The 27,892-nt window shown below is 34.3% G+C and overlaps 3 protein-coding genes across 3 annotated transcripts; 1 reads left to right on the plus strand and 2 right to left on the minus strand.

Annotated features, from left to right (window-relative positions):
• Nucleotides 1-627: 627 nt before the first annotated feature.
• On the minus strand, nucleotides 628-1,529 carry LOC115697987 (uncharacterized). The gene is made up of 2 exons (XM_030625164.2): nucleotides 1,251-1,529; nucleotides 628-1,166 (listed from the first exon to the last, which is right to left on the minus strand). Exons 1-2 carry the CDS (start codon nucleotides 1,425-1,427, stop codon nucleotides 657-659), a joined length of 687 nt encoding a protein of 228 aa, XP_030481024.1. The 5' UTR covers nucleotides 1,428-1,529; the 3' UTR covers nucleotides 628-656.
• Nucleotides 1,530-18,172: 16,643 nt separating this feature from the next.
• On the plus strand, nucleotides 18,173-19,344 carry LOC115696445 (uncharacterized). The gene is made up of 2 exons (XM_030623346.1): nucleotides 18,173-19,084; nucleotides 19,255-19,344. The coding sequence occupies exons 1-2, from the start codon at nucleotides 18,173-18,175 to the stop codon at nucleotides 19,342-19,344; spliced, it is 1,002 nt and encodes a 333-aa protein (XP_030479206.1).
• Nucleotides 19,345-20,576: 1,232 nt separating this feature from the next.
• LOC115697951 (uncharacterized) lies at nucleotides 20,577-21,982 on the minus strand. The gene is made up of 2 exons (XM_030625130.2): nucleotides 21,574-21,982; nucleotides 20,577-21,471 (listed from the first exon to the last, which is right to left on the minus strand). Exons 1-2 carry the CDS (start codon nucleotides 21,739-21,741, stop codon nucleotides 20,896-20,898), a joined length of 744 nt encoding a protein of 247 aa, XP_030480990.1. The 5' UTR covers nucleotides 21,742-21,982; the 3' UTR covers nucleotides 20,577-20,895.
• Between the last annotated feature and the right edge of the window lie 5,910 nt (nucleotides 21,983-27,892).

A 27,892-nucleotide genomic window follows, 5' to 3' on the forward strand; every position in this document is an offset into this window, starting at 1 on the left:
TAATTTCAAATTTCAAATAGCAAAAAAATAGCTAGATATTTATTTAATATTGTAAGAAAAATATATGTTACATTTTTCTTAAAAAAATTAATTGGGCAAGACCTAGTTCTTTATTCGCAGCAAAAAAATAATGCAATACTAATTTTGAGACAAAATAAAGAGGAAAAAATTAATAATCATCCATATATAGCCTATGATACAACACTCATAATGATTTTTAAACCAGGTGAGATTTTTTTTTAAGAACTCACTAATAAGAAAAATAACCAAAATTTTAGAAAACAAATAAAAAATATAAAAAAATAAGAAAAAAAAAATAATATGTAGTAAAACTTTCCTAAGATACCACCTCACTCTTGTTTGTATTTTCTTTTATATTGATAATTATATATATAATTGTATATATTTATTGTAGAAATACTATTGTAATTTATTTAATTAATCTCTTATTTTATTCTTCGTCTTATGTTATATTATAAATTATGATTTTTTTCAAAGAAATGCAAAATTCATTTAGAAGAAATTGTTGTTACAAAAGAATTTAAAAATTGAGAAGAAGCATCTGTCCAAACTTAATCTATTAAACTAATAACAAAATTGCCAATGTAAATTATAATAATCTTTAGATTGTAATAAAATTTCTAACATATATTAATCTATTCGCACCATTCCTTTTCATCATCATTTACTTTTTTAAAGTCGTGATGATACAACATTACAACCAAAAGAAGAGAAGAAACAACCATGGGAATTGGGCCGAAAAACCACAACAACAAACTGAGAGCAACATACAAAGCCCTAAGACCGATTGACCAGAACTCGCCGCCTCTAGTGACCGCGGCTCCCACCTTATTCCTCAAGTGCATGCCCTGTCCGGGCGTGCTGATTAGGTAGTTGGCATGAACGAAGTGTCTAGCTGATTGAACAAAGAAGGAAAATGCCAAAAGAAAACATGTCACGAGACATATATACTTTATGGAAAGTATTGTTGATTTTGTGTTGCCGTAGATGATTTCGTTGGGGATGAGTTTGTTCGAAGAAGAGTTCACCACCCATGTTCCAATCAATGAGCATAGTGCCAAAGAAAGTGTAGACATGTACGTGGCTGCAGTTATGTTCGATGCCACTACGGCTATAGCGGATTGTACTTCGGTTTTATTTTCAGCCTAGGATAAGAAAAAATTTGGTAATTAAGGAAAATTAAGCATATATATTAATAAAGAACATTCTATGAGTTAATTTGTACTTACCTGCATGACTTTGTCGGCCCAAATTCTCTTGTCTCGATTCTCATAGCCCAAGACTGTGGCGAGAGGTTGATTAATGTATCTGTATAGAAGAAAGAGATGGTACACGAACATTATAAGGAGCCCAATTGGTACCAACACCACATCCAGGTATGCCTTTTCGATAGGTACTTTAACCATAACTGTTAATTGTGTTTGAAAAAGTGTGAGGACAGAGAGGGAGAAAGGATTCTTAGATGATCAACAAATTAAATCCCAGTTTAATTAAACGATTCACTTATGTATATATGAATCCATGTTGGGAAGTATTTTATGTCTAGTGCGCGGAAGCTAGCCCCTTTGACTTTCTAATGGGTTGTAATGACAGCGTGTACGTATGTCTATATATAAATACGCATATAAAAATCGATAGTGCTTAATTAGGTCTCATGTGCGTTCCTTTAGCCAGCTTCCATCGCTGGCGGGGTCCCTCACTGTTAAGGCTCAACTACTACGTACGTATAATATAATTAAGTTTTGGCATATGTAGAGTTACGAATAAGTTTAATTAATTAGCTTATTTTGAAAGTTTATTTAGTGATATTTGTAATTTTCTTTACTTTCTACTTAAGCATTTTAACAACACTCAGCTAGAAGCCTAATAATGGTCTAAGTAAACGAGAACAAATATATGATGACAAAAGAATATTCTCAAAAGCTTCCAATTAAGCTTTTAAATGGAAAATTTGGTTCATTGACTTTATTAAATGATTTTCTATGTGGCAATGTCTGAGGATATTCAGTAGGTGTTGATATATTTGTAGGATTAATTTACTCTATTTTCCCTACACAAGCACTGCGAAAAAATTAAGACTATTGGAGAGAATGAATACTTTGATGGGCGCTATATTATTTGTAACTCGTGTAATTTTTGGTTTGGGCCAAGATGTAAAATGGTCATAAATTTAACAATTAAGTTAATAAATGTCCTTTTTTATAAAATATTAACAAAATGTCTCTTCTGTTAAAAGTTTGATGATGAAATTACAATTATAACCTAACCTTGAATAATTAAGTGTTTGGTATAGTTATTTTGCACAATAATATATCATTTTTATGTGCAATATTATATTAAAAAAAATGAAAGGTAGTATATTAGTTTAAGATTGTGGTATATTATTTTAATGTGCTATGGTATATAATGAACGAAACACGGAAATTAAAGAATGTGGAATATTAATTTAAGTTTGAGGTATAGTTATGTTTCACTAGGAAATATTGTTTTTATGTTCATTAGTATATCATGAAGGAAATAAAAAGAAAAAAAACATGTTTAATATTAAATTAAGTTTTTTGTATGTATATATTTTTTCCACTATAAGTATATTAATTTTTCACTATAGTATTTATACTTATAATTAAGCAGAATATAGTTTTTATATGCTATTGTATATCGTAGGAAAAAAAAATCATTTAATAGTATATTCGTTTAAGTTTATGGTATATTCATATTGGTCTAAGGTATATCATTTGTATGTGATATGGTATATCGTGAAGGATAGAAAGAAAAAAAAAAACTATTAAATATTAATTTAAGTTTTTAGTACTTTTTTTTTTATTTTGTACGGTATATCTTTATTATGTGCTATAATATATTAATAAATAAATAGATTGATATATTATTTTTATTTACTATGGTATATCGTGAAAGAAAGAGAGAAAAAAAACTTGTAAAAGCTTATTTAAGTTTTTTTAATATATTTATTTGACTATAAAATTGTTGTGGTATATTCATATTACTCTAAGGTATAATATTTGTATGTTATATTATATATCATGAAGGAAAGAAATAAAAATAAAATTAAAAGAATACCTATAAGTAAAAAAAATAAAAAAGGACATAATACTCATATTACTCTAAGGTATAGTATTTGTATGTTATATTCATATTACTCTAAGGTATTTTTATAATGCATTTTATATAATAAAGGGTATTTTAGGTATTAAAAAGTAAAAAATGACATTTGTTCTGGGGAGTTCTATTTACACCCCACAAAATGATAAGTACACCCCATTATTTAAAAAAAATATAAACTTAAATAATTTTTAAAAATTACTATTAATATTTCTTTTAAAAAAATTTCTCAAATTATTTTATGTTAATTTCAATACTTATTTTAATTTTATTTTCATAATTTTTTCTAACTCATGTATATATTTTTTTTAATTTTTTCTAAGAAAATTTCATATAATTTTTTATTTTAATTTTTTCCTCATAATATTTAAAATATAATTTTTTTTTGATAGGTATATTTTTTAAGAATATGAATTGAAAAAAAAAAAGTTAAAAAAAATTAGCACAATTAAAAATATAAATTTTATATAAAATAAAAATTATTAAAATGGGGTGCCTTTAGAAAATTTTGGAGTGTAAATAAAATTTCCCTTGTTTTATTATTTTAAAAGAGGGACATTAACTATCACTAATGTTAGAAATAAGGTTATTTACTTACATTTCTCTTTTGATTTTGGTGCACAAAAGAGTTGGATTACATCTTCATTTATTGGACTTCATATGTCTTTCTAGAAAGATAATAAATAATAAGTATTTTTACCTTTTCAATTTTTGCCACTGCCTGATTTTGTCCCTTAAAATATACAATTTGTTGAAAAAAATTCATAAAATATATAACAGTTACATATGCCGGCCCCTTCTATTAGGTTTCGTTTCTTTTACCGTAAAGAATTAGTATTTTTACACCATAAACTTTAACCAATAAAAAAATTTTCTCCTTTTAATAAAAAAAATAATTTTAAATATTATAATATTCTATTAATCCCGAAAAAAAATAATAAAAAGTATTAAAAAACCTGATAAAACTATTAAGTTTATTACAAAATATTAATTTTACTTAAAAAACTTAAATTATTCCTAAAAAAAAAAATTTCAAACTTTATTAATTTGTTTATAAACACGTATCTTAAAAAATTAAACCAAAACTATTGAGAATTTGATAAATAATTTAAATGAGCAAAGATATTTTGAAGAAAAATCAAACTTATTTATATTTATAAACTCATATCTTAACAAACAAAGAAAAATAATTATTTATAAATATAAATTATTTTAAAAAGTTAAAAATTAAACTAAACAAATCTTATGTTTACTTCAATAAATCTATATATTTTTTTTTTTTGAGAAAAACAAAATAAACACAAGTTTGTTCGTGTAAAATTTAGTTTTTACAAAAATTGAATTTTTAATATATAACCCTACTACAAAAATAGATTTCAGTGACTCATTTTGAGTGACTCTAAAATATATATAGGACACTTCATTGTGTGTCACTAATGTGGGTGACTGGAAATGTAATATTTAGTGACACTTCAGTATGTGTCACTAAAACTTTTTAGAGTCCCTCAACGCATGTCACTATAGCCATTTAAAGTCATGTACACGTGTAAGAGTAATTATAATAGCAACTTCCAATATGCGTCACTATATGTGTATTTCTTTTTTTTCTTTTTTCTTGCCTTGTACTCTGTATTATTTGTTTATTTTATAATTTCACCCTATTAATCAATAAATTGGTTATATATATAAAAAATAATAAAAAATAAAACCATTTATAAATTTTAGTTCTTAAAACATAAAATTTTAATGTACACAGAAGTATTTTTCTTTACATACTAAATAAATTTTTTTCTCAATTCATTTGCACAAACCCAAACCTGATTATGAAATGAAAAAACAATAAAAATAATAAATAGTGAACCCAACGCCAACCCCAACCACTACCTGCGAACCTAAACCCCAACCCCGACCACCGCCTACGAACCCAAAATCCACCCAGCGTTACCCCAAAAACCACCTATGATAACAGCGATGAACAAAGACCTGTAGAGAGAGAAAAATATAATACAAATCAAAGTCAAATCTAAAAAAAAAAAAAAAAAACCCAAGAAGACAAAGGAAACACAACCAAATAGGGTCTCATTATCACTGGCTTCGGCAACCATAGAGCTGACGACGACTCTAGCAACCACCCATAGCAAAATCCCCCCGCGAGGCTGGGAATGGCGATCGATTAGCCGTTGGAAGGAGGCTCTCGTGCAAGAGCTCAGTTAAAAGCGCAAGAGGATGATGAAGAAGAAAGAGGATCTGCTTGACGGTTGATTTTTTGCTAAGTGATATTGTGGAGTTTGCAAATGCAAACCTAATTATATCATTTACATTTTTATTTTTTTATTTACTTACTATAAATAAATTTATTTATATTTATGTTTCATTTATTTTTTTTTTTTGTTATCCAGAATATATAATTACATATGAATTACTAAATATGCTATGTGTCTTTTAATTTTTTAATTTTTTTATTAAAACAGCTTATAGTCACGCTCCAGGGGAGTTGGACACGCTTTCCTAGTCTCTCCTAGTGTGACTCTATAAGTTGGTATTTTTTATTGAAAAAAAAATTAAAAAAATATGTATATTACTATTTAGTGAGACTTCAAATGTTTAGTGACCCACATTACAGGAGGCTAACACCGAAACTTTAGAGTCTAACTATGCGGGTCACTAAAAATCAATCCTACCTCTTTAGTGACGCGCATGAAAGTGTAGGTCACTAAATAGTGTCACTAAAAGTCTAAATTGTAGTAGTGTATACTACTACAAAAATAGATTACAGTGACTCATTTTGAGTGACTCTAATAATATTTAGTAACACTTCATTGCGTGTCACTAATGTGGGTGACTGGAATAGTAGTATTTAGTGACCCTTCAGTACGTGTCACTAAAACTTTTTAGAGTCCCTCAACGCCTATTACTATAGCCATTTAGAGTCATGTCACGTGTAAGAGTAATTATAATAGCAACTTCCAATGTGTGTCACTATGTGTATTTCTGTTTTTTTTTCTTTTTTGGCCTTGTACTCTGTATTATTATTATTTTATAATTTCACCCTATTAATCAATAAATTTGTAATATATATAAAAAATAATAAAAAATAAAACCATTTATAAATTTTAGTTCTTAAAACATAAAATTTTAATGTACACAGAAGTATTTTTCTTTACTAACTCAATACATTTTTTTCTCAATACATTTGCACAAAATCAAAAATACATTTGCACAAACCCAAACCTGATTATGAACTGAATAAACAATAAAAATAATAAACAATGAACCCAACCCCAACCCTAACCACTACCTGCGAACCTAAACCCCAACCCCGACCACCGCCTACGAACCCAAAATCCACCCAGCATTACCCTAAAAACCCCCTATGATAACGCTGATGAACAAAGACCTGTAGAGAGAGAGAAATATAATTCAAATCAAAGTCAAATCTCAAAAAAAAAAAAAAAACAAACAAGATCTAAGAAGACAAAGGAAACACACCCAAATAGGGACTCATTATCTCTGGCTTCGGCAACCATAGAGCTGACGACGACTCTAGCAACCACCCACAGCAAAAGGCCCCCACGACCATCGACCTGCATAGGAGAGAGTGAGAGCGAGATTGAGCTATTTTAAAAAAAAAACCACCAACGTTGACCTGGACTTTGAGGGGCCTAAGATCGCTATACCACCTGTCGCCGGTTGTTCGATCGTATGGGCTGGGCAGTCCGTTTTCTGTTGCGTCGCTGGGCCTTGGGAGGCTGGGAATGGCGATCGATTATGCGTTGGAAGGACGCTCTCGTGCAAGAGCTCAATTAAAAGCGCAAGAGGGAGATGAAGAAGAAAGAAGATTTGCTTGACGATTGATTTTTTGCTAAGTGATATTGTAGAGTTTGCAAATGCAAACCCAATTATATCATTTACATTTTTATTTTTTTTATTTACTTACTATAAATAAATTTATCTATATTTATTTTTCATTTATTTTTTTTAGTTATCCAGAATATATAATTACATATGAATTTCTAAATATACTATGTGTCTTTTATTTTTTTTATTATTTTTTATTAAAACAGCTTATAGTTATGCTCCAGGAGAGTTGGACACGCTTTCGTAGTCTCTCCTGGTGTGACTCTATAAATTGGTATTTTTTATTGAAAAAAAATTAAAAAAATATTTTTAGTGACCCACATTACACGAGGCTAACACCGAAACTTTAGAGTCTAACTATGCGGGTCACTAAAAATCAGCCCTAACTCTTTATTGACGTGCATGAAAGTGTAGGTCACTAAATAGGGTCACTAAAAGTCTAAATTGTAGTAGTGTACACTACTACAAAAATAGGTTCGGGTGACTCATTTTAAGTGACTCTAATAATATTAGTGACACTTCATTGCGTGTCACTAATGTGGGTGACTGGAAAGGTAGTATTTAATGACCCTTCAGTATGTGTCACTAAAACATTTTAGAGTCCCTCAACTTTCAATGTGCGTCACTATATGTATTTTTTTTTTTGTTCTTGTACTGTGTGTTTTATATTATTTATATATTAAATTTTACCCGATTAATCAATAAATAGGTTTTATATATAAATAGTAATAAAAAATCAAACCATTTATAAATTTTATTTCTTAAAACATAAAATTTTAATGTATACATAAATTATTTTTCTTTACAAACTCAATACATTTGTTTCTCAATACACTTGCACAAACTCAAAAATACACTTGCATAATTACAAACCCAAACCTGATTATGAACTGAAAAAATAATAAAAATAATAAACAATGAACCCAACCCCAACCCCAACCCCAACAACTGCATGCGAACCTAAACCCCAACCCTTACCACCGTCTACAAACCTAAAATCCACCCAGCGTTACCTCAAAATCACCTATTATAACGCCGATAGACCTGTAGAGAGAGAAAAATATAATTCAAATAAAAGTCATATCTCAAAAAAAAAAAAAAAAAGATCCAAGAAGACAAAGGAAACACAACCAAATAGGGTGTCATTATCTCTAGCTTCGGCAACCATAGAGCTAACGACGACTCTAGGAACCACCCACGGCAAAAGGCCCCCACGACCATCGACCTGCATAGGAGAGAGCGAGGTCAGATATAGTTGTTTAGAAAAAAAGACCACCAACATTTACCTAGGCTTTGAGGTGATTCCTTTTTTTGTCTTATACTCTTGGGTTGATCTCCGTTCGAACAAGAAGACAATTAATCCAATGGGTAAAATTTAAAAAAGGAAGTGGAGAAGATGGTTAATAAATGCTGATGTTCATCGAAACTACAAAACTGCCAAAATTAGAGAGCATCCATTTTTTTTTAAAAGGCATAATGATAGAATTACCCTCTGTAATCATTTAGAAAGCACTTTTCATTAAAAAGAATTTTTTAATAGACAATTATTATACCCAAAATTTGGCTGGTACTTCAGAGGAGGAAACATGTCAACCAGCGAGAATACGAATCAACGAATATAATGGCAATTATATTAAAGAATATTAAAATGAAATAACTCATTAAATGTGTAGCTGATAGAGTATATTTATAATTTATTGACTGTAAAATCTTAAGCGAGATAAGGATATACAAACTATTGCCTCATGCATTGACGAGAAACCATTCTGCGTCAGAAGACACGATCATAAGGATGGCATCTGTGATACAAAGCGAGGCATCAACCTCGCCACGTATAAAAAGATGAAATGGGACATGTCAACTATTAGAATACTTAGCGTATAATATACATTATACGAAATAAGTATAACAGTTGGATAAATCTGGACAACGAGTAGCGAGATGTCCATCTCGCTATAGGAAGGTATACTCATGGTACCTTCACTAATCAGCTCCAGACATCTTTCAATGAGATCCACTGCTCCGTCGAGTCAGCTCTCTCAGATAGAAGTTGACATTCAAATGGTGTTGGCTGCTGAAGTTTACCTAGTCACAAAGAACTGTGATTGTCAGATGGAGCGTTATGTCTTCAATAGTAAAAACAACGGTATTTACATTATCAACCTCATAAAGACATGGGAAAAGCTCCATCTCGCTGTCAGGGTTATTGTTGCTATCTCAACAAGATACACTTTCCAGCCTATCTAAATCCACGTCAATATTGACCCGGTAAAAGCGGATGAATCAGAGCTGTGTGATTTTTAAATAATAAACTGCATTTATTTTACGTGGGACGTAATCAAATCCCATAATTTTAGGGAAATATTGATGTGGGATATTAATCTGATTGTAATTAACTGCCTTCTTATGTAACTATAAATAGGGCAGTATACACTGAAAAAGGGACGGAAAATCCTTGAGAGAAAAACCCTAATTTTGTACCACAGAAATTTAATAAGATAGACTCGTGGACTATGCAGAATTTTAACTGCAAAACCACGTAAAAGGCTTTGTGTTATTTTCTTCTTCTTTTATTATTATTATTTCTATCCAAACCAATCACGAAATAGGCTTTAATATTGTTAACAAAAATCTGTGTTAATAGACGATTACACTATTTTCTGACACAGGATCAGATCTTGTCCCCTGTGTTAGGCCATGGTAGCGCGTGTATGCACCTATAGACATGCTTTTTGCCCAACGGCCTACTTAGAGAGTATATTACAAAGGAAAGACCTTTGCATGACACGTGTCTTGGTTTGTACAAAAACCCTCACTACAGCTGTACAACACACGATGAAGAAGGTTCCTACAAGCCAATGGTCAGATCATCCTTTAGCAGTACTCACCTTAGTAGCGTGTTGACTACAAAACCCTGGGTAGGTAAAGGATATACTTCCATTTTCTTTATCCCATGTATGCTTATAAATACTTCCATTTTCGTTAAGCAAAGGGAGAACATTTTTTTCATTTACAGTCGCTCTACTAAAATTCCTAGAGAGCTTTTTCTCAGAGAAACAAGAAGAATGAGAGATCATTATTGTAAATACTTGTAATAACTAATTGTTTGCCCAAAGAGGCTAATACTATCGATTTGTGGACTAAGGATCATTCATTCCTGAACCACTTAAAAAATCTGTCTGTCTACTATTTAATATCTATTATTTTCTTAAGCTATAAATATAATCAGTTTCCAAAAATCTCCGTAAACAATTGTAATTTGTTCTTATAACTACGATTGTCAATTTGTCAGGCCGCGTTCTATATACCAGAGATAGACACGAAAAATACCCTAACAGATGGTATTTTTAAATTCAAAGATGGAGCTCCCTAACTTCTCGAGAAGCCACCAAAATTGTATGAGTGCATAATTGATTTGCAAAAATAAAGAGAGTTTATGGTTACGAGATTGAGTCCATACATTGTTGTCAAGAGGAAAAAGGCCCAATAGAGCAGGGCAAAAAATATTTATCATAAGTTCTATTCCAACATCCCAATATATAAAGTATTTTATATTTATAAATTTATATCTGCTAACTTTACTTTTTGTGTAGATTGTTCTTTTGGAAATATTTTACCAGGATCTAGATTTACTACCATGTATATTTCTTTAACATCCTAATATGAATTCTAAAACAAGGAAATAAACAAATAAGGGTTTCAGAAAACCTTACATTGGTGCAGCGGAATATAATGACTCCTTCTGTTCAGATCTCTAGCCCTTGATTCCTTTCTGTAGCAGAGCAGATCTGAACCTGGATCTCTTTCTCTCCTTCCTTTGATGCTGAATCTCCTTCTTGTTGGTTGGATTCTTCACAATCTTCCACACTATGATTGAGATACTACTTGATGTGTGTGGGCACTCACTCATTCACTCAATGGTCAAAATTGAAGAGGAAAAGAAGAGGGAAGGTGGTGGCTAGAAAGTTTTCTCTGAAGGAATGAGAGGCATCATCTTTTCCTAAAGCCATCATTACCTATTTATAGGTAACCATCTAGGTTTAGGTTAGAATTATTTGGCATTAAAATAATGAAAAAATAAATGATAAAAGCCTATAAGAGTGGCCGACCATATTAGTGGATAATGGGCCTCACTTTTGCAATTTGCTGTTTTATTATTCTGCATCTCATTTTCTCAAAAACGCCAATTTTCCAATTCAACCATTTAAATGTCAATTCTAATTATTTAATAACTAAAAATTAATTATTAAATAATATTGTCATTTAATATATTTATTAATTAGACATATAAGTCTCTTAATTAACAAATAAAACCTAGCATCTCTTTTCTTCACAATTTTTCCCTTGCTTAGTGAAAATTCATAAACTAGACATAGTCTAACTTTAGAATTATAATTGATTAATTAAAATCAATTAACTGAGTCTTACAAGCAGTATGGTCTCAACTAGTATGGGGACCATGGGCCTATATAACCGAGCTTCCAATAAGCCGAACCAAATTTACCAAGTAAATTCCCTAACTTATTAATTCCTTATTGAATCCATACTTAGAACTTGGAATTGCACTCTCAGTCATATAGAACGCTCTATATGTTCCACGAAATAGATACGCTATTAATTATCCATTGTTATAATCCTAATTTGATCAATGACCCTCTAATAGATGATCTACATTGAATAGGGACTAAATTACCGTTACACCTTCAATGTATTTTATCCTTAAAACACTTAGCTCCGTATAAATGATATTTCAGCGAAGTGAAATGAGATCTCAACCATTTATCTCTGTTTAGCCAAGCTCGAAGAATATCATTGTTTCACTTCTAAATTCCTATAGAAGTTATAGATTCCATATTTATGTTAGCGCTCCCACTCAATTATACTATTATGTTCCTAAAATGTACTTATCACCCTGACCAGAAAGTAGGCTTAACTAACAAATCAAAGAACATGTATAGTACTCTTGAGATAGAACCTAACCATATCAGAATTAAGATCATTTGATCTAGGATCAACGGGTGATATTGAATTGAATAGATATTACGATAAATTTTAATATATCTAATCAAAGTTCAATATCGGTCCCTTCCGATGTATACTCCGTACATCCGATACTGGCAAACTTTGCCAATGCCCTGGAAAGGACATAACACTTATCCAAGGTGTAAGAATACCTATCGTTGATTATCATGTCAGTCTAAATCCAGTGAACTGACAAATCAGGGAATAAACTTTCGAACATATAATTAAGATTATATTCTACTGTGCTGACAACACTATAATCATTAACAAATTCACATGTTCTGGACTTAAATAGAATTCATACATTATATGTATATAATCATGAAATAAATCATGTGAATCATGCAACATAAAATGTTATTTCTGATCTTTATTAGTAAGTAAATCTGGTTATATTGAAATGAGTTTTATTTAGGGCACAAAACCCAACAAACTCCCACTTGCACTAATATAAAACAATATGTGCATTTCAATTAATCTCAACACCTTGATATACAAATCAAGTGTAGTAGTAGTATACTCATCGTAATATGATCTGACAGGTTGAATTAAACACAACCTTTTCTCCACCATTACTCTTCCTTAATCACAAAATCATTGATAATGTGAAATTCCTCTCTATGTGTCGACTCTCTTGGGATACTGGATTCTATACTTTCGGCAACTACTTTTTGGTTAATCAGGAAGTAACACTAGTAGTTAAGAAATGTTGGAATGGTGCACAAAATGTATAGAACTTTCCTTAGACTGAATAAGTACCTTTCCTACAACTTTAACATTCAATCTCTCTCTAGTAGACTTAGAGACTTCAGATAGGTTTTAACACTTCTCCAAAATCACTACTCCACCCCTAGAGTAATTACCATCTTATCAACAGAATTTCTAGCACAAAGGCAAGTCTCGAAATCTGATGTGGTGTAGTCTAAGAGTTTTAAACACACCCTTATCGACTAACATATAGTTCCTCTTCTTAATCTTAAGATTTACTTGATTGTCTTGCAATGTTCCTTTCCTGGATTAATCTGATACCTACTCATTACTCCCACTCAACAGCAGGTGTCTGGTCTAAGGCATACTAAAGCATATCTGAGACCTCTCACTGTTTATTTAAGAAATTCTTTCATGGCTTTGTCTTTTCTGGAATAGTTGAGACTTTTCCTTAGATAAATAAAATCTGTGTCTAGAAGTTGAAAAGCTTCTATAGATTGCCATTAAAAAAGAAAATGCTTCATCATCTTACCGAAGTAAGCTGCTTGCACTAGAGTAAGTAATTAACCGGGTATACCATGAGCCATAGGTTTAGATAAACTCAAACCTATAATACTAGGAACAGGAATTTTTGTTAAGTCCATTGAGTAGACTTATAAACGAAAATTTCCTTTCATGTCCTTGTAATAGAAAACTTTAGGTTATTCCACATGAATGGTTTTAACCATAGTTCTCTTGGCTTTCTTCTTAGTTTCTTATTTTGACAATCCATTACTTGTTTAAACTCACAATGGATTTTAATCACTAGTGTCTTCCAAGTCATAAGAAGGTGAGTTCCTAGAAACCTTCCCACTACGACAAGGTACCGTGAATTGTGTCTAAGAAAACTAAATGGTATTGACCTCTTCGGTTGTGTCAAGACAACAGAGGCAGTGGGATCATTATATGCAGAATAAGATGATAGAACACTTTTGGAATCAAGAAAAAAAAATATCTCCTTTATTTGCTACTTTATTTTCAGACTTAGTCATTTTCTTAGAAAAGTAGTATTTGTTTAAACAAACACTTTCTTATCTAATGACTATGGGATGGTCCACCCCTAATCACTTAGAATAGCTAACAAACATGCAAACCATGGTTAACAGTTCTAGCTTTTCTTAAGATTTCGATTAGGTCATCCATGAATCTAGTAATGGTTTACACTAAGTACACAACCATTCAATCATTCTGAAATTTTCCTTTCACTAGTAACTAATCATCAATATGCAAATCGAATTTCTGGGGATGTAAGTTTGGATATAATTCAAAAATCAATTTAATGATCTTTGAACTACATATCTACTAACTATATCTCCACCCTTATCAGTTCGCAAGATCTTTAACCACTTACCTTAATGGTTTTCACCATTGCTAGAAATCAGAAATTTTTCAAACATTTCACATTTCTTTTGCATAAGGTAAAATCTAGAGTGATCGTTTTAAGAATACAACGAAAATTCATATCCACCCCTGAATGTACATCCATCTGCGAATGAGATGAACTTACTTTCAGTGGATATAGGCATATTAACTCTTTGCAGAGAATGATCTTGTCAAAACCACAATGAACAAGATACAAATGCCATAGAAAAAAAAATGTGATTGTAGTCTTTTGATGACTTAGGTTTAGTTACATTAAAGAGTTCTTAGAATAGTGCAAGTGGATCCTGGTCATAGAATACTAAACTCATATTCCATACAGTTTGAATCCATTGATAGAAAATGGTTATTAAACACTTGTGAAAGTGAAATTGTATTGTATTAAAAAAAATATTTGGAATTCAAAATTTCAAGTGAAAGACTTAAATTTATACCAAATATATATGAGTAATTCTTTCTTGGACCACCACTGCTAATTTAACTCTAAGTCTGATTTGCCCATACAAGTAGGAGATTTTTAAGATTAAGGATTCATATCAATTCGGGATAGAATTTCGGGAATATAATCAAATGCGTCATTCAATTTTTAAGAGAAAATATAGAATGACATTATATGATTTATAAACCATTCATCCAATGATATATTATTGAGCTGATTTGAAATGAATAAGCTAAGAGGAATTAGGATAATTTCGTATTTAAATAAGAATCCAGCGATGCTCCGATTAGCGAGAGTCAAAGTAATCTTATTTATACAATCTTCTTGTTTCATATTGTAAATACTAGTCTAAGGTTTCATCAATTGATGAACAACTAGATGTTGCATTTACAATATTTATCTTTCGAGATCTAATACTATTATGTTTGTCTAATGGTTGACAATCCATTAGGGATTTGTCCCATTAGAACAACAAACCAAGTTAGACCAACAATGAAGATTCGAAATTAAACTACAATTTAATAACAGATTATAACATGGTTCAATATAAATTCATACACAATTCAGAAATTATTAAACATATAGCAAGTAGGAATGACAAATGAAATACTAAAACATACAATCCTAAATAATTTCTAAGATCTTCAACAAACTGATATCAGTGTCCCGTTTAGGCGAGAGTCAAAGCTACCATCCATTGAATAGAGGTTTCAGCTCATCTAAAATGATAAACATTCTAGCAACCTTTTATTCGATCAAGATTGGAATTCAGCGTTGTCCCGTTTAGGTGAGAGTCAAGGCTATTCTATCTTATGAGCTTCCACCATTGTTTCGTACTCTTGCAAGTCTTATACAGTCGCCACCATTAGGGTGATCAGTACTAATATAAAAAACTTAGAAAAATACTTATCTTTCGATATTAAACGGCGCTAACTTGCTAATAAACGTTCCTCCATTAGGAAGGATTACTCACTAAAACAATATCTATGTAAAACCAACAATGGAGATTGAATATCCTAATAATAATAAAGCTCATTATTTAAAGTGTATTTTCTTCTAATATTTATTTTAATCAATTTATTTTAAATATATATTTATTTAATTAAAATTTTAAATTTAGAATGAAAAATTCTAAATATAAATTTTAATTTAATATTTATAAATTATACATAGATGGATATGAAAATAACATGAATTATTTTCATCTTAGTATTAATTTCCAATAAATATTTAGAAAATTATTCAATTTAAGTTGTTTCAAAAAATTAATTTAAATTAACTTACAACTCAAATTTAATTTTCTATGAATATGTATTGCATTGCAAAAAATTGTACTATATAAGAATACTATTTTCGAAAAAATAAAATAAAATAAATCTTGGAAAAATTATCTTAATTTTAGTTGGCCCAAAATTAATTAATAAAATTAATTTACAACAAAAATATAATTTTCCTATTTAATTAAATATTAAAGAAAAATATCAAATATTTAAGTATCATGATGAAAATCAACTTAAATATTAATTTTCTATTTAATTAAATACACTAGAAAAATACTTCAAGCACGGTGGCTCGGCCATGGACCAGAAAAGGAAAGCATCCACTGCAACTGGTGGCTCAGGTCAGAACAAGAGGTTCTGAGGGAACCAGGGTCGAGGCAGTCATCAGGGTGGTTCTGAGACCCGATATACTTACCCGGAGTGCCCCAATTGTAAAAGGCACCATCTAGGTGAGTGTAGAGGGCAGGGGTGTTTCCAGTGTGGCATGCCAGGGCATTAGAAGAGGGATTGCCCTCAACTTAGAACTGAAGCACCAAAGGCTCCAGCGAGACCCACTCCACCTAGGGTGTTCGCCATTACTCAGGCTGATGCAGAAGCCAGCCCTTTAGTGGTGACAGGTCAGCTCTCGGTCAACAACTCTTTTTACTCTGTATTGTTTGACTCTGGGGCCACACATTCTTATGTCGCAGCCAGAATCTATAGTAAATTTGATAGACTGCATGATAGTTATGAATCAGGGCTTGGAACCCTATTACTTGGCGGAGAGTTAGTTATCTCCAAAAGGTCGATTAGCTCTATGCCGATTAGAATTGACGATAGGGAGTTAAGTGCTGACCTAATAGAGATGAGCTTAGCAGATTTTGATATCATACTGGGAATTGATTTCTTATCCAAATACTCAGCCAGTATTGACTGTAAGAGGAAGATGGTAATCTTCCAACCAGAAGGTGAGGAATCGTTTGTTTTTGTCGGTTCAGTTCAGGGATCTCGGATCCCAGGGATTTCGACCCTGTCAGCTAAGGAATTATTGTGTGATGGATGCCTAGGGTTTCTGGCCGTGGTGTTAGACACCACTCAGCCAGAAGATATCAAGGTGGTTCGGGAATTTCTAGATGTTTTTCCTGAAGAACTTTCGGGTTTACCACCTCAGCGGGAAATTGATTTTATAATAGAATTGGCACCTTGAGTAGAACCGGTCTCCAAGGTTCCTTATAGAATGGCTCCAGTTGAGCTTAAAGAATTGAAAATTTAGCTCCAAGGGTTACTTGACATAGGGTTTATCCGACCTAGTGTGTCACCCTGGGGAGCTTTGTTATTATTTGTCAAGAAGAAGGATGGGTCTATGAAAATGTGCATCGACTATTAGGAGTTAAACAAGCTAACAGTTAAGAATAAATATCCATTACCTAGGATCGATGATCTTTTCGATTAACTCCAGGGGAAGACGGTCTTCTCCAAGATTGATCTCCGATCGAGCTATCATCAGTTGAGAATCTGAGAGTAGGACATTCCGAAAACAGCCTTCCGTACTAGGTATGGACATTATGAATTCTTGGTTATGTCGTTTGGACTAATCAATGCTCCTGCAACATTTATGGACTTGATGAATAGAGTATTCAAGGATTTCCTCGATATCTGTGTAATTGTATTTATCGACGACATACTTGTGTACTCTCGATCAGAAAAGGAGCATGAGGTACATCTTCGAATGGTTCTGCAACGGCTTCGGGAACACAGGCTTTATGCCAAGTTCAAGAAATGTGAATTTTGGCTATCTCAGGTGTCCTTCTTAGGGCAGATTGTTAGTAAGGATGGGATCAAGGTGGATCCAGGAAAGATAGAATCCGTCAAGGATTGGCCAAGACCGAAAATAGTGACAGAAATTAGAAGCTTCTTGGGTCTAGCCGGTTATTATCGTCGGTTCGTGGAAGGGTTTTCCAAAATTTCAACACCCTTAACCGAGCTCACCATAAAGAATCAAGGAGGGTTTGTCAAAGGGCGGTTCATTGCTCACAACATCATGGTTTGCCAAGACTTAATAAGGCACTATGGGAGGAAAAATGCTAGGCCAAATTGTATGATTAAACTAGATTTGCAGAAGGCCTACGACACAATGGAATGGAGCTTTTTAGAAGAAATGTTGCAGGCCTTTCAGTTCCCTGATTCATTCATAAAGCTAGTAATGACTTGCATCACTACTCCTAGGTTCTCTCTTCTCTTTAATGGATCTTTACATGGATTCTTTGAAGCAAAGAGATGACTTAGACAGGGAGATCCTATGTCACCTCTACTTTTTGTTCTGGGAATGGAGTACCTCAGCAAGATTATGAAGAAAATAGGTGATACAGAAGGCTTCCAGTTTCATGAAAGATGTGGGGCTTTAAATCTAAATCATTTGAGCTTTGCGGATGATGTATTGTTATTTTGTAGGGGTGATTTCGAAAGTGTCTACTTATTGCTAAGGGGCCTCAAATTATTCTCTATGACCTCGGGATTACAGCCTAATAAGAAGAAGACTGCAATTTATTGTAGTGGTATGAATGAGAGTGAAACAAAAAGACTGGTAGATGCCTCGGGATTTCAGAAAAGTACCCTGCCTTTCAAGTATCTCGGAGTACCCATATGTGCTAAAAAAATTTCCTCAGCTGAATGCTCTATCCTAGTGGAGAAGATGACTGCAAGAATCAAAGTGTGGAGCTCCAAAAATCTTTCTTTTGCTGGTCGAACTGTGTTAATCAACTCAGTTATATTATCCATTCATATGTATTGGAGCCAAGTTGTTATTCTTCCCAAGAAGGTGATTAAAGAGATTGAGAGTATTTGTAGAAGCTTTCTATGGTCAGGGAGAAGCACTATGAATGGTCCAGGGAATATTGCTTGGGAGCAACTATGCAAGTCCAAAAACGCTGGTGGAATTGGTTTCCAAGACATTGCCAAATGGAATCAAGCTGCAATTGCAAAACATGTGTGGGCGATTGCTACTAAGAAGGATAATCTTTGGGTGAAGTGGGTGCATAATGTGTATATTGAAGATGAAGATTGGTGGGGGTATGAGGCTCCCATCCATAGCAGCTGGTATTGGAGAAGACTTGTGAGCATAAAGGACCTGGTAAAGCAAATTCTTCCTCCCAGCCAATTTGTGGCATCAGATTTTCAAATATCTGGTGTATATCAACTTATGATGCAGGAAGAAAGAGACTTTCACCTCAGCAAGCAGGTTTGGTGTAGACTAAATGTACCAAAGCATAATTTTACATTATGGATTGTTGTCCAAAACAAGCTGAGGACTCGGGATAGGCTGCAAAGATTTAATATCGCAGCTGACTCATGCTGCCTGCTATGCAACATTGCAGCAGAAAGTATGTTGCACTTGTTTTTTGAGTGCAGATTTGCACAATACTGCCTTCAAGAACTGAAAACCTGGCTGGGATGGAGGTCAGTCAGCACACTTTTGCCGAGTATCTTGAGAGGAATTAATCTAGCAAGACAAAGCAAGTTCAAGAAAAATTGCTATACTGCTTGTGTAGCTGCTGCTGTGTACAAAATATGGAATGCAAGGAACAAAAAATTCTGGTGTAATGAGGATACTGAACCGAGTATACTAGTGCAAGAAATCAAGTGGTTAGTAAAAAATAGAATTACTTGTGTAATGCCTAAAAATGTAGATCAAAAGGATATAGATTGGTTTAGTGGATTATAATTTTCTTTTCTGTGTACATGTATAGATATCTGCTCTTGTGAGCTAAAGTTTGTAATCAAAGAGTTTATAGTGCAATGAAACTTCTGATTTCTCAAAAAAAAAAAATATATATATATATAAATAGAGAAGTTACTATACATAAAGCAAAAAATGATGTAAAAACCAAAATATTATGCATTTGACCTAAAAATGTAAGTCAAATAGATCTTGAGTAGTATAATTGTTTGTAGTTGAGGAAAAGGAATTGTATTGTATAGCATAGATTATTTAGATCTTCCTTTGAAGATGCTATTAGATTGTAATGATTTTGGACTAATCAATACAACTGCTGATTCATAAAAAAAAAAATATTGAGACTCTATCGATTTGTAATAAATTTAAAAATTAATACAGGGAGAAAAATAATAGAAAATATGCCTTTTTCCCTATTTTCCAATATAACAACTGAAAAAAATCGTCGGTGAAATAAACTTTTTTAATTAAAAAAACTTAACCTGTATTACTCTGTCGAAAATTTTAAACAGTCGGGAACTTCAAATTAGCGACTGTTTTGAACCGTTGTCTATTCTGCGATAGTCATATAGGCGACGGTTATAGATTCCGACGGGAATACTTTAAAAGCGTTGAGAAAAACTATTTTTATAATAGTGTCATCTTAGAATGAGTTTTTGTTATTTATAATTTGACCTCTCAATAAATTATAAATTAACTTATAGTATCTACACATTATTTTCATGACAATGTGATACATTTTCGATACACATAACAAAATTGATTACTTAATTTTATATCACACTTTATAATAACATATAATTTATACATATGTCTCCCCAATAAAAATTTTAATCCAACACTTTCTACCTAAACCAATATTATTCTTTTAGAAACCGTCGATGGGAGAGTAATGGAATATGCAGTTCGTCTTCTACAACCTAACTTTATGTGAATGACAAGAATAATGTACCTAACCCCAACACAATTATTAAAAGAACAAATTACTAGTTTCCAATGAAAAATGCAATAATAATCATAATATATTATATATCAAAATCATGTGTGAAGCAGCAATGATTTTTATCTATAATAGCACTCTAAACTATATTTATTTTTATAGAAAAAAATGAGTGCATTAATAATAAAGGATATAATTTACACATGATCATGCAAACACGGTTACTTTGGACAAAATATTAGATCAAAATGATAATAACACGTGAAAAGAAAAGTGTCTTAAAGAAATGTCATCGATTTGGAACACTGTAAAGTCTACAAAATGTAAACCGAATGTTCTCTTGGTCCGTTTAATCCAGAAGAATGGCAAACCAATTTCAGGCCTCAACCAATGGTTTTCTACCATTAACTACTTGATCTGTACGAGCGACTTCTGACCTTCTCTCACGAGCCCTTTGAAGCTCCTTATGCTTATGCAATGGCCTCGAGTTTGTATCCAATACATGCAAAAGTATGACCATAAGTAGAGAAGAAACAAACATAGGAATCGGACCAAAGAACCAAAGCAACATATTAAGAGCAAAATAGAGAGATCTTAGACCCAAAGACCAGAAATTGCTTCCTCTAATCACAGCAATCTCCACATACTCAAATGGGATGTCAGTCTCTGGTGTACTAATCAAAAAATTGGCATGAACAAAATGCCGAGCTGACTGAACGAAGGAAGCAAAAGCTAGAAGAAAACAAGTCAAAAGGCATATGTATTTGATTGACATGGTTGAAGGCCTTGTGTCTCCATATATCAATTCGCTCCTGAAGATTCTCTCCGATGAGCTACCGAGCCATGCTCCAATTAAAGAGCTCATAGTCAAGGAAACGGAGCATAAGAATGTTGCAGCCGTGGTGTTTGACTGAATCACTGCAAGAGCTGTTCCCACATCCTTTTTGTCGATCTGAAAAAAAGAACGAAGATTAGAAAATACGTTATGTATGGAGGAGCTTAGTTATAGTAATTGTGAGAAAGAAAATAGGAGATGGGTGTTTGTGTTTTTGACCTTCATGATTCGTTCCACCCAAGCTTTTCGGTCGTTGTTTTCGAAACCAATGACTGTGGTGTGAGGACGATATAGGCATCTATAGAGAAGATAAAGATGGTAGCCAAACATGACTAGTAATCCGCTTGGGACTAACACAATATCCAGATTCTGCTTTTCGAATCCCATTGCCGCTGCTATCTTCTTCTTCTACTTGTGATTTTCTATTCTTGCTCGTTCTTACTTGGTGTGCTAGTTATCATTCCCTTCACGATATATTTTTCTTCTACCTAATAACAATGAAGTAATGGAGTTGTTATTTTGGGTAAAGACAAAGTCAATAGAAATATATTAGAATAATTTACGTTTTTTGCATTGAATTTTGATTTGTTAGTACCATTCCATTTTATTAGTTACCAATCTAATTGAATAGTACCTGTTATTACTCGTTCCGATTCACGAAGAAGAATACATGTCGTGTGAAGCTTTTTAATTAATTAGTTGTGAGCCTACGGAACTGCAAAAATGTGTTGTTTAACAATAGAACATTGCTATTTGACATTGCTAATAACTCGCTGATGTAAGGCCATATAATTGCTTAATTTTTTCCCATTGTATTTGTTATATAAAAACGTGTGAACTCGATATTAAAATGCACCAATAGTTGTATAAAACGTTTTGTGGTGCTTGGCTCCTTGTGTTGTACTGTATTGTATTGAGTTGTATAATATTGTATTAGATTGTATTATATTGTTCTAATATTATTTAATACTATACTATGTTTATTATTGACTTGTATTAATAGCTTGTGTAAGATTATATTATATTTACTATAAAATCGACCCCAACTCTGACCCCTGTCCGGGTCCGAGTACAGGTCCGGCGTTTGGGTTCGGGGTTCGGGATTTGGGGTTTGAGGCCGAGTCACGGTTTGGGTCGGGGGATGGGTCAAAGTTCGAGTTCGGGTTCAAGGTGCGGGTCCAGGGCCAGGGTTCGAGTCTGGGATTGGGTTCTGCGTCTGCCCATGAGTCCTAGGTCGGGACCTGGGTTCTAGGTCTAGGCCTGAGTCCTAGGTTCGGGTCCATGGTCTAAGGTCTAGGGGCCGAATCCCGTTCCGGGTTCAGCTCCATGTCGAGGTTCGGGTTCTGGTCTACGGTCCGAGTTTAAGTTCGGTAATTGGTGCAGGTACGAGTCCTGGTTGGTTCGCGACTAGGGCTTGGTGTGGGGTCGAGGTTTCCAACCTTAAACCCTTTGTAAAAATTTTAATACAAGCTGATACGGATTATTTGTTATGTATTAAATAATACAATTCACATTATATTAAAAATTATGGTCGTAATTGTTATCCCATTTTTTGCATTGTGATGTGGCAGCAAATGCTAGTGACACGTGGACCTTATTCCCTACATATGGATGAAGAGATGTTCCGAACAAAGCTCAACATACACTTGCACGGATAATGTCTTCCCAACCGAGCAGTAGACAATTCGAGCAGCGTATCAACAATTAGTAATTCCAAGACTCGCATCGTGGAGCACAAAAGTCATCCCTACAAGTCTGGGATCGTATCACAGAGATATGGCAAGTTGTCCAATCCCCACAATCTGAGTATTCTAAATATGTAATATATGTTCTTACCAATTATAGACATTGTAAGCAAAAGGAAAACCTCCCCTCAAGCATTTAGCCTATAAATAGTGATCCATTCTTAAGGGGGTCGAAAGAATTACTTTAGAGAAATTTAAGAAAGAATACTCAGAGATTTCATTGTGAAAGCTTCAAGAGAGAAAATACTTTATTCTTTGTTTTTGAGTTGATACAAAGCAATGGGAGTAGGCTATTACCGAACTAAAGGGGTCGAACTTCTTTAAATTTCGGTGTTCTTTATTACTTATTCATTTATACTTCACGTTAATTACATTTTCTATCGTCCAAACAACCATCAGAGATGACACTGAGATCCAGAACCTTCGTAATGCTCTTGGGCTCATGCAAGGTCATACTAATACCTTACATCATGATCAGGAAGAGCTCCGTGCTACAGTGAACCTTGTCTTCGAAGAGCAGAGGTGCCAGTTCGCTAAATGGAGGTATAGAGGATGGAAACATTGAAGGCCCAACAGGCAGCCATCGACGACCGAACAAGATATGCTACCGTACTGATATGGCGGGCCTACCAAGTTGCTAACCAACAGCCTACGTCCAACATATATCCCACTAGGCAGCTTAGAAGAAATTCTCGCTGGGCATACTACCCAAACTCTAAATGGTCAGCCGTCCAATCCCTAGTCACAGGTTCCACCTGTGGGCCAAGTGGTAGGCAGCCAGACCTTATTTGGCAATTCATCAGGTGGGGTAATACCTAATAAATCCATCCAAACTAGCAGTTTTGGCCAAGTGCTCGGCAAAACCAACCAGACCTTGAGAAAACCTGGTGTTTCAGTATTTAACAGACTGGGAACAGCTCATGATCTTAGGGATGATCTAAATAGAAGGAGAGGTTTAGACGAACAATATTTTCAACCAGCCACTCAGCTCATAATCCGCATTCAAGATCCAGCTCAAAGAGATCTTGACGTAGCACTGATCGGCGAAGAGGCCGAACAAGTTCATCTATCCGTGCAAGCACAGTTAGCTGAACTGAAAAATATGTTCCAAGGCCTGGCTGGTCAAAAGCTCAATGATCTCAAGTTGGACTAAGCATGTGGATCCCCTTTTACTCTTGAGATTAATGTTCTAGAGCTACCCCTCAAGTTCAAGATGTCGACCTGGAAGATGTACACAGGGAAAGAAGATCCCTTATCGTATCTCAAGTATGTTAAAATGCAAATGGACTTACAAGGGGTAAGAGGATATGTGCATATTCTAGAGTATTCCCTGCCACACTCTCAGAAGTCGCACAACAATGGTACTTCAAGTTGACACCAGGAAGGTTCAACTCTTAGAAATCCTTCTCCTCAGAGTTTCATGCATAATTTTCTTCTTCTTGCCAACTCCCACTACATTTAGAAGACCTGGTAAAAGTGAAGCAAAGACCAGGAGAGCCTCTCCGAGCTTACATAAGCAGATTCATGACTGAGGCCATAAAAGTGGCACGATTAACTGAAGAGGGGAAGTTAGTCGCCATACAGGGGGCATCGAGATTCTTGGAGAGTTGTGGAAAGACATCAAGAAGAGTGGTCCCAAAGACTCTATGAGTGATTTCCTCGACCGAACTGATGGTTACATCAAGCTTGAAGAAGCCATTCAACGGGCAGATGTCGAGCCTAGACCGAGCCAACCACAAGCTCCTTCAGCTAGAACGTCCGTCCAAAACCCCTAGTACCCTAGTAGTTCAAATTCGGGTAGAAAAAGATCTAATAACAATGGCAGACAAGGCAATGGGAAAAAGGGAAAGTTTGCAGGCAAAGCCGAACAAACCCCCAGAGAGAATCCTTCCAAGTTCACTGCTTTTTCTGTCCTGACTGACGACATGGAGACCATCTGCATGGCCACCCAGTTAGTTCGTACAAGAAACCTGCTCCCATGAAAAAGGACATAAGTAAACGGGACATGTCCAAATTTTGTCGTTTTCATGGAGATTATGGTCATGACACTAATGAATGCAACAATCTGAAGCGCGAAATTGAATTCCTAATAAGAAAAAATAACCCGCATGTGCAAAAATATGTCAAGGCCGACCAGAATCAAAGAGTTGTCAAAGCAAACAATAACCAAGACCTGTTACTGCCTGCACCAGTGGACGGGCATTTATATGTCATCATCAGGGGCCCACATATAGCTGGAGATTCGGGAAAAGCTCGATAGAGGTATGCCCGAACCTTACAGCACAAAGAAAAAGAAGTGGTTCTGGCCGTAGAAGAAAGGAAGCCAAAAATGTCACGGGTAGGGGAACCCACTATAACATTCAATGAAGAATATATTGTCAATGTTTACTTCCCACACAATGATCCATTAGTCGTAAAAGTACAAATAGCCAACAAAATAGCGACCCAAACTATGATAGAAAATGGAGCCTCAGCAAATATACTGTTTAAAACGCCGTATGATAAAATGGGGCTCCAACTTAAAGATTTGATCCCCTATCACCAGCCCATGTATGGTTTCTCTGGCCAGAGTGTTGCACCTTTAGGGAAAATTTTCCTACCGCTCACTATTGGACAAGCTCCGAAGAGCATAACTGTGATGCCACAATTTCTGGTACTTAATGTTCCATTAGCCTTTAACGTCATGTTGGGCCAACAAGCTTTATATGACTTGAAAGCTGTTACATCAATATTCCATTCGTGCGTTAAGTTCCTAACAAAGAATTGGGTAGAGTGCTTCAAATGAAATCAACAAGTTGCACGAGAATGTTACAACCTTACCCTAACCAAGGCCAAAAAGGAAGAATCCTTCGGTCAGAGTTCGGACAAGGGGAAGAGAATCGCCAAATAGGGAACCCCCCAAGGTAGGGACGAAGATGTGGATCCTCGACTTGGTGAACACAATACAAATGTTGGGCCGATGGAAGAATTAGAAGAAATCGAGATTGACCTAAGTGTTCCGACCAGGAAACTCAAAATTTGAAAAGGATTGTTGCTTGAAGTAAAATCAGCTCTGATAAAATTTCTAAGAGAAAATCGAGACATTTTGGCCTGGTCACATGAGGACATGGTTGGTATCGATCCTTCTATAATTTCACACGCCCTAAACATCAATCCAAACTTCCGGCTCGTTTAATAAAAAAGAAGATTGCTAGACAAGGAATAGGCCCAATCACTAAAAGAAGAGGTAGAAAAGATGCGCAAGTATGTATTGATTTCACCGACCTTAACAAGGCGTGCCCCAAAGACTATTTTCCACTTCCAAGAATAGATCAACTTGTTTATGCAACAGTCAGACATGAGATATTAAGCTTCATGGACGCCTATTCAGGGTATAATCAAATCAAAATGCATCCACCGGACCAAGAACATACAAGTTTCTGAACAGATATGGGTCTATACTGTTATAAGGTCATGCCATTTGATCTCAAGAACGCTAGAGCTACATACCAAACATCGGTAAACAAAATGTTCAAAGACCATATCAGACGAAATATGGAAGTATATGTGGATGAGATGCTCGTCAAATCCAAGAAGGTTGGGGGGCATATAGATTACCTGGACGAATGCTTCAAAGTCCTCAAGAAATACAACATGAAACTCAATCCCTTAAAGTGCTCCTTCGGAGTAAACTCAGGTAAGTTTCTTAGCTTTATTGTTAACGCCTGAGGTATTGAGGCCAATCCAGAAAAATTCAAGCCCTCCTGGATATGAAATCGCCTACAAAAACCAAAGAAGTCCAAAGTTTAACTGGTGGGATCGCCGCACTCAGTAGATTTTTTTCAAAGTCAACAGACAAGTGTGTTCCTTTCTTCAACATCCTGTGAGGAAACAAAAAATTTGAATGGACGGAGGAATGTGAGAATGCCTTTCAAGAACTAAAAAGGAAACTCGCAAAACCCCATGTACTCTCAAAACCTCTGGACGGAGAAGAGTTAAAGATATACCTGGCTGTCACAAAACACGTTGTAAGTGTCGTACTGATCAGAGAAGAGAACAATATCCAGCAATCGGTCTGTTACATCAGCAAAAGACTCGTTGAAGCTGAAGGACGATATCCCCTAAAAGAAAAGCTCACTTATTGCCTAATCTTAGAAACAAGAAAGCTAAGGCATTACTTTCAAGCTCACCCTGTTCGAGTATACACTGACCAACCATTACGCCAAGTATTACAAAAACCTAACGCCTCTAGACGGTTACTCAAATGGGCAGTGGAGTTAGGCCAGTGAAAAATCATGTTTCAAACCCGAACAGCGATTAAAGGGAAGGCCTTAGCAAATTTTTTAGTTAAGTGTCCGAACAAAGAAGAGAGCACTGTGAAAAATAACTCGGAGCTAGTACAAGAACCTCAGCTGAGCAACAGTAAAGACAGACCCACCTGGAAGTTACATGTGGTTGGGTTGGCCACAGATCAACTGTCTGATGCAAGAATTTCCCTTGTCACACCTGGTGGCCAACATCTACAAAGATCAGTAAAATTCAGGTTTAGAGCATCCAACAATGAAGCAGAATATGAAGCTCTTATTGCCGACCTGAAACTTGCTCTAGAACTTCATGCCGAACATATCAATATCGGCAGCGACTCATAGGTAGTGGTCAATCATTTATTTGGGAAGTATGAAGCTCGGGGAGAAAATATAATAGCCTATTTAAGCAAAATATATGACCTGCTCACACAATTCAAAAGCTATGCCCTTAAGAAAATTCCAAGAGAAAAAAATACAACTGTTGATGCACTAGCCCGACTTGCGAGC

The sequence above is a fragment of the Cannabis sativa genome, chromosome 7, assembly GCF_029168945.1.
Source record: "Cannabis sativa cultivar Pink pepper isolate KNU-18-1 chromosome 7, ASM2916894v1, whole genome shotgun sequence".
NCBI lineage: Eukaryota > Viridiplantae > Streptophyta > Magnoliopsida > Rosales > Cannabaceae > Cannabis > Cannabis sativa.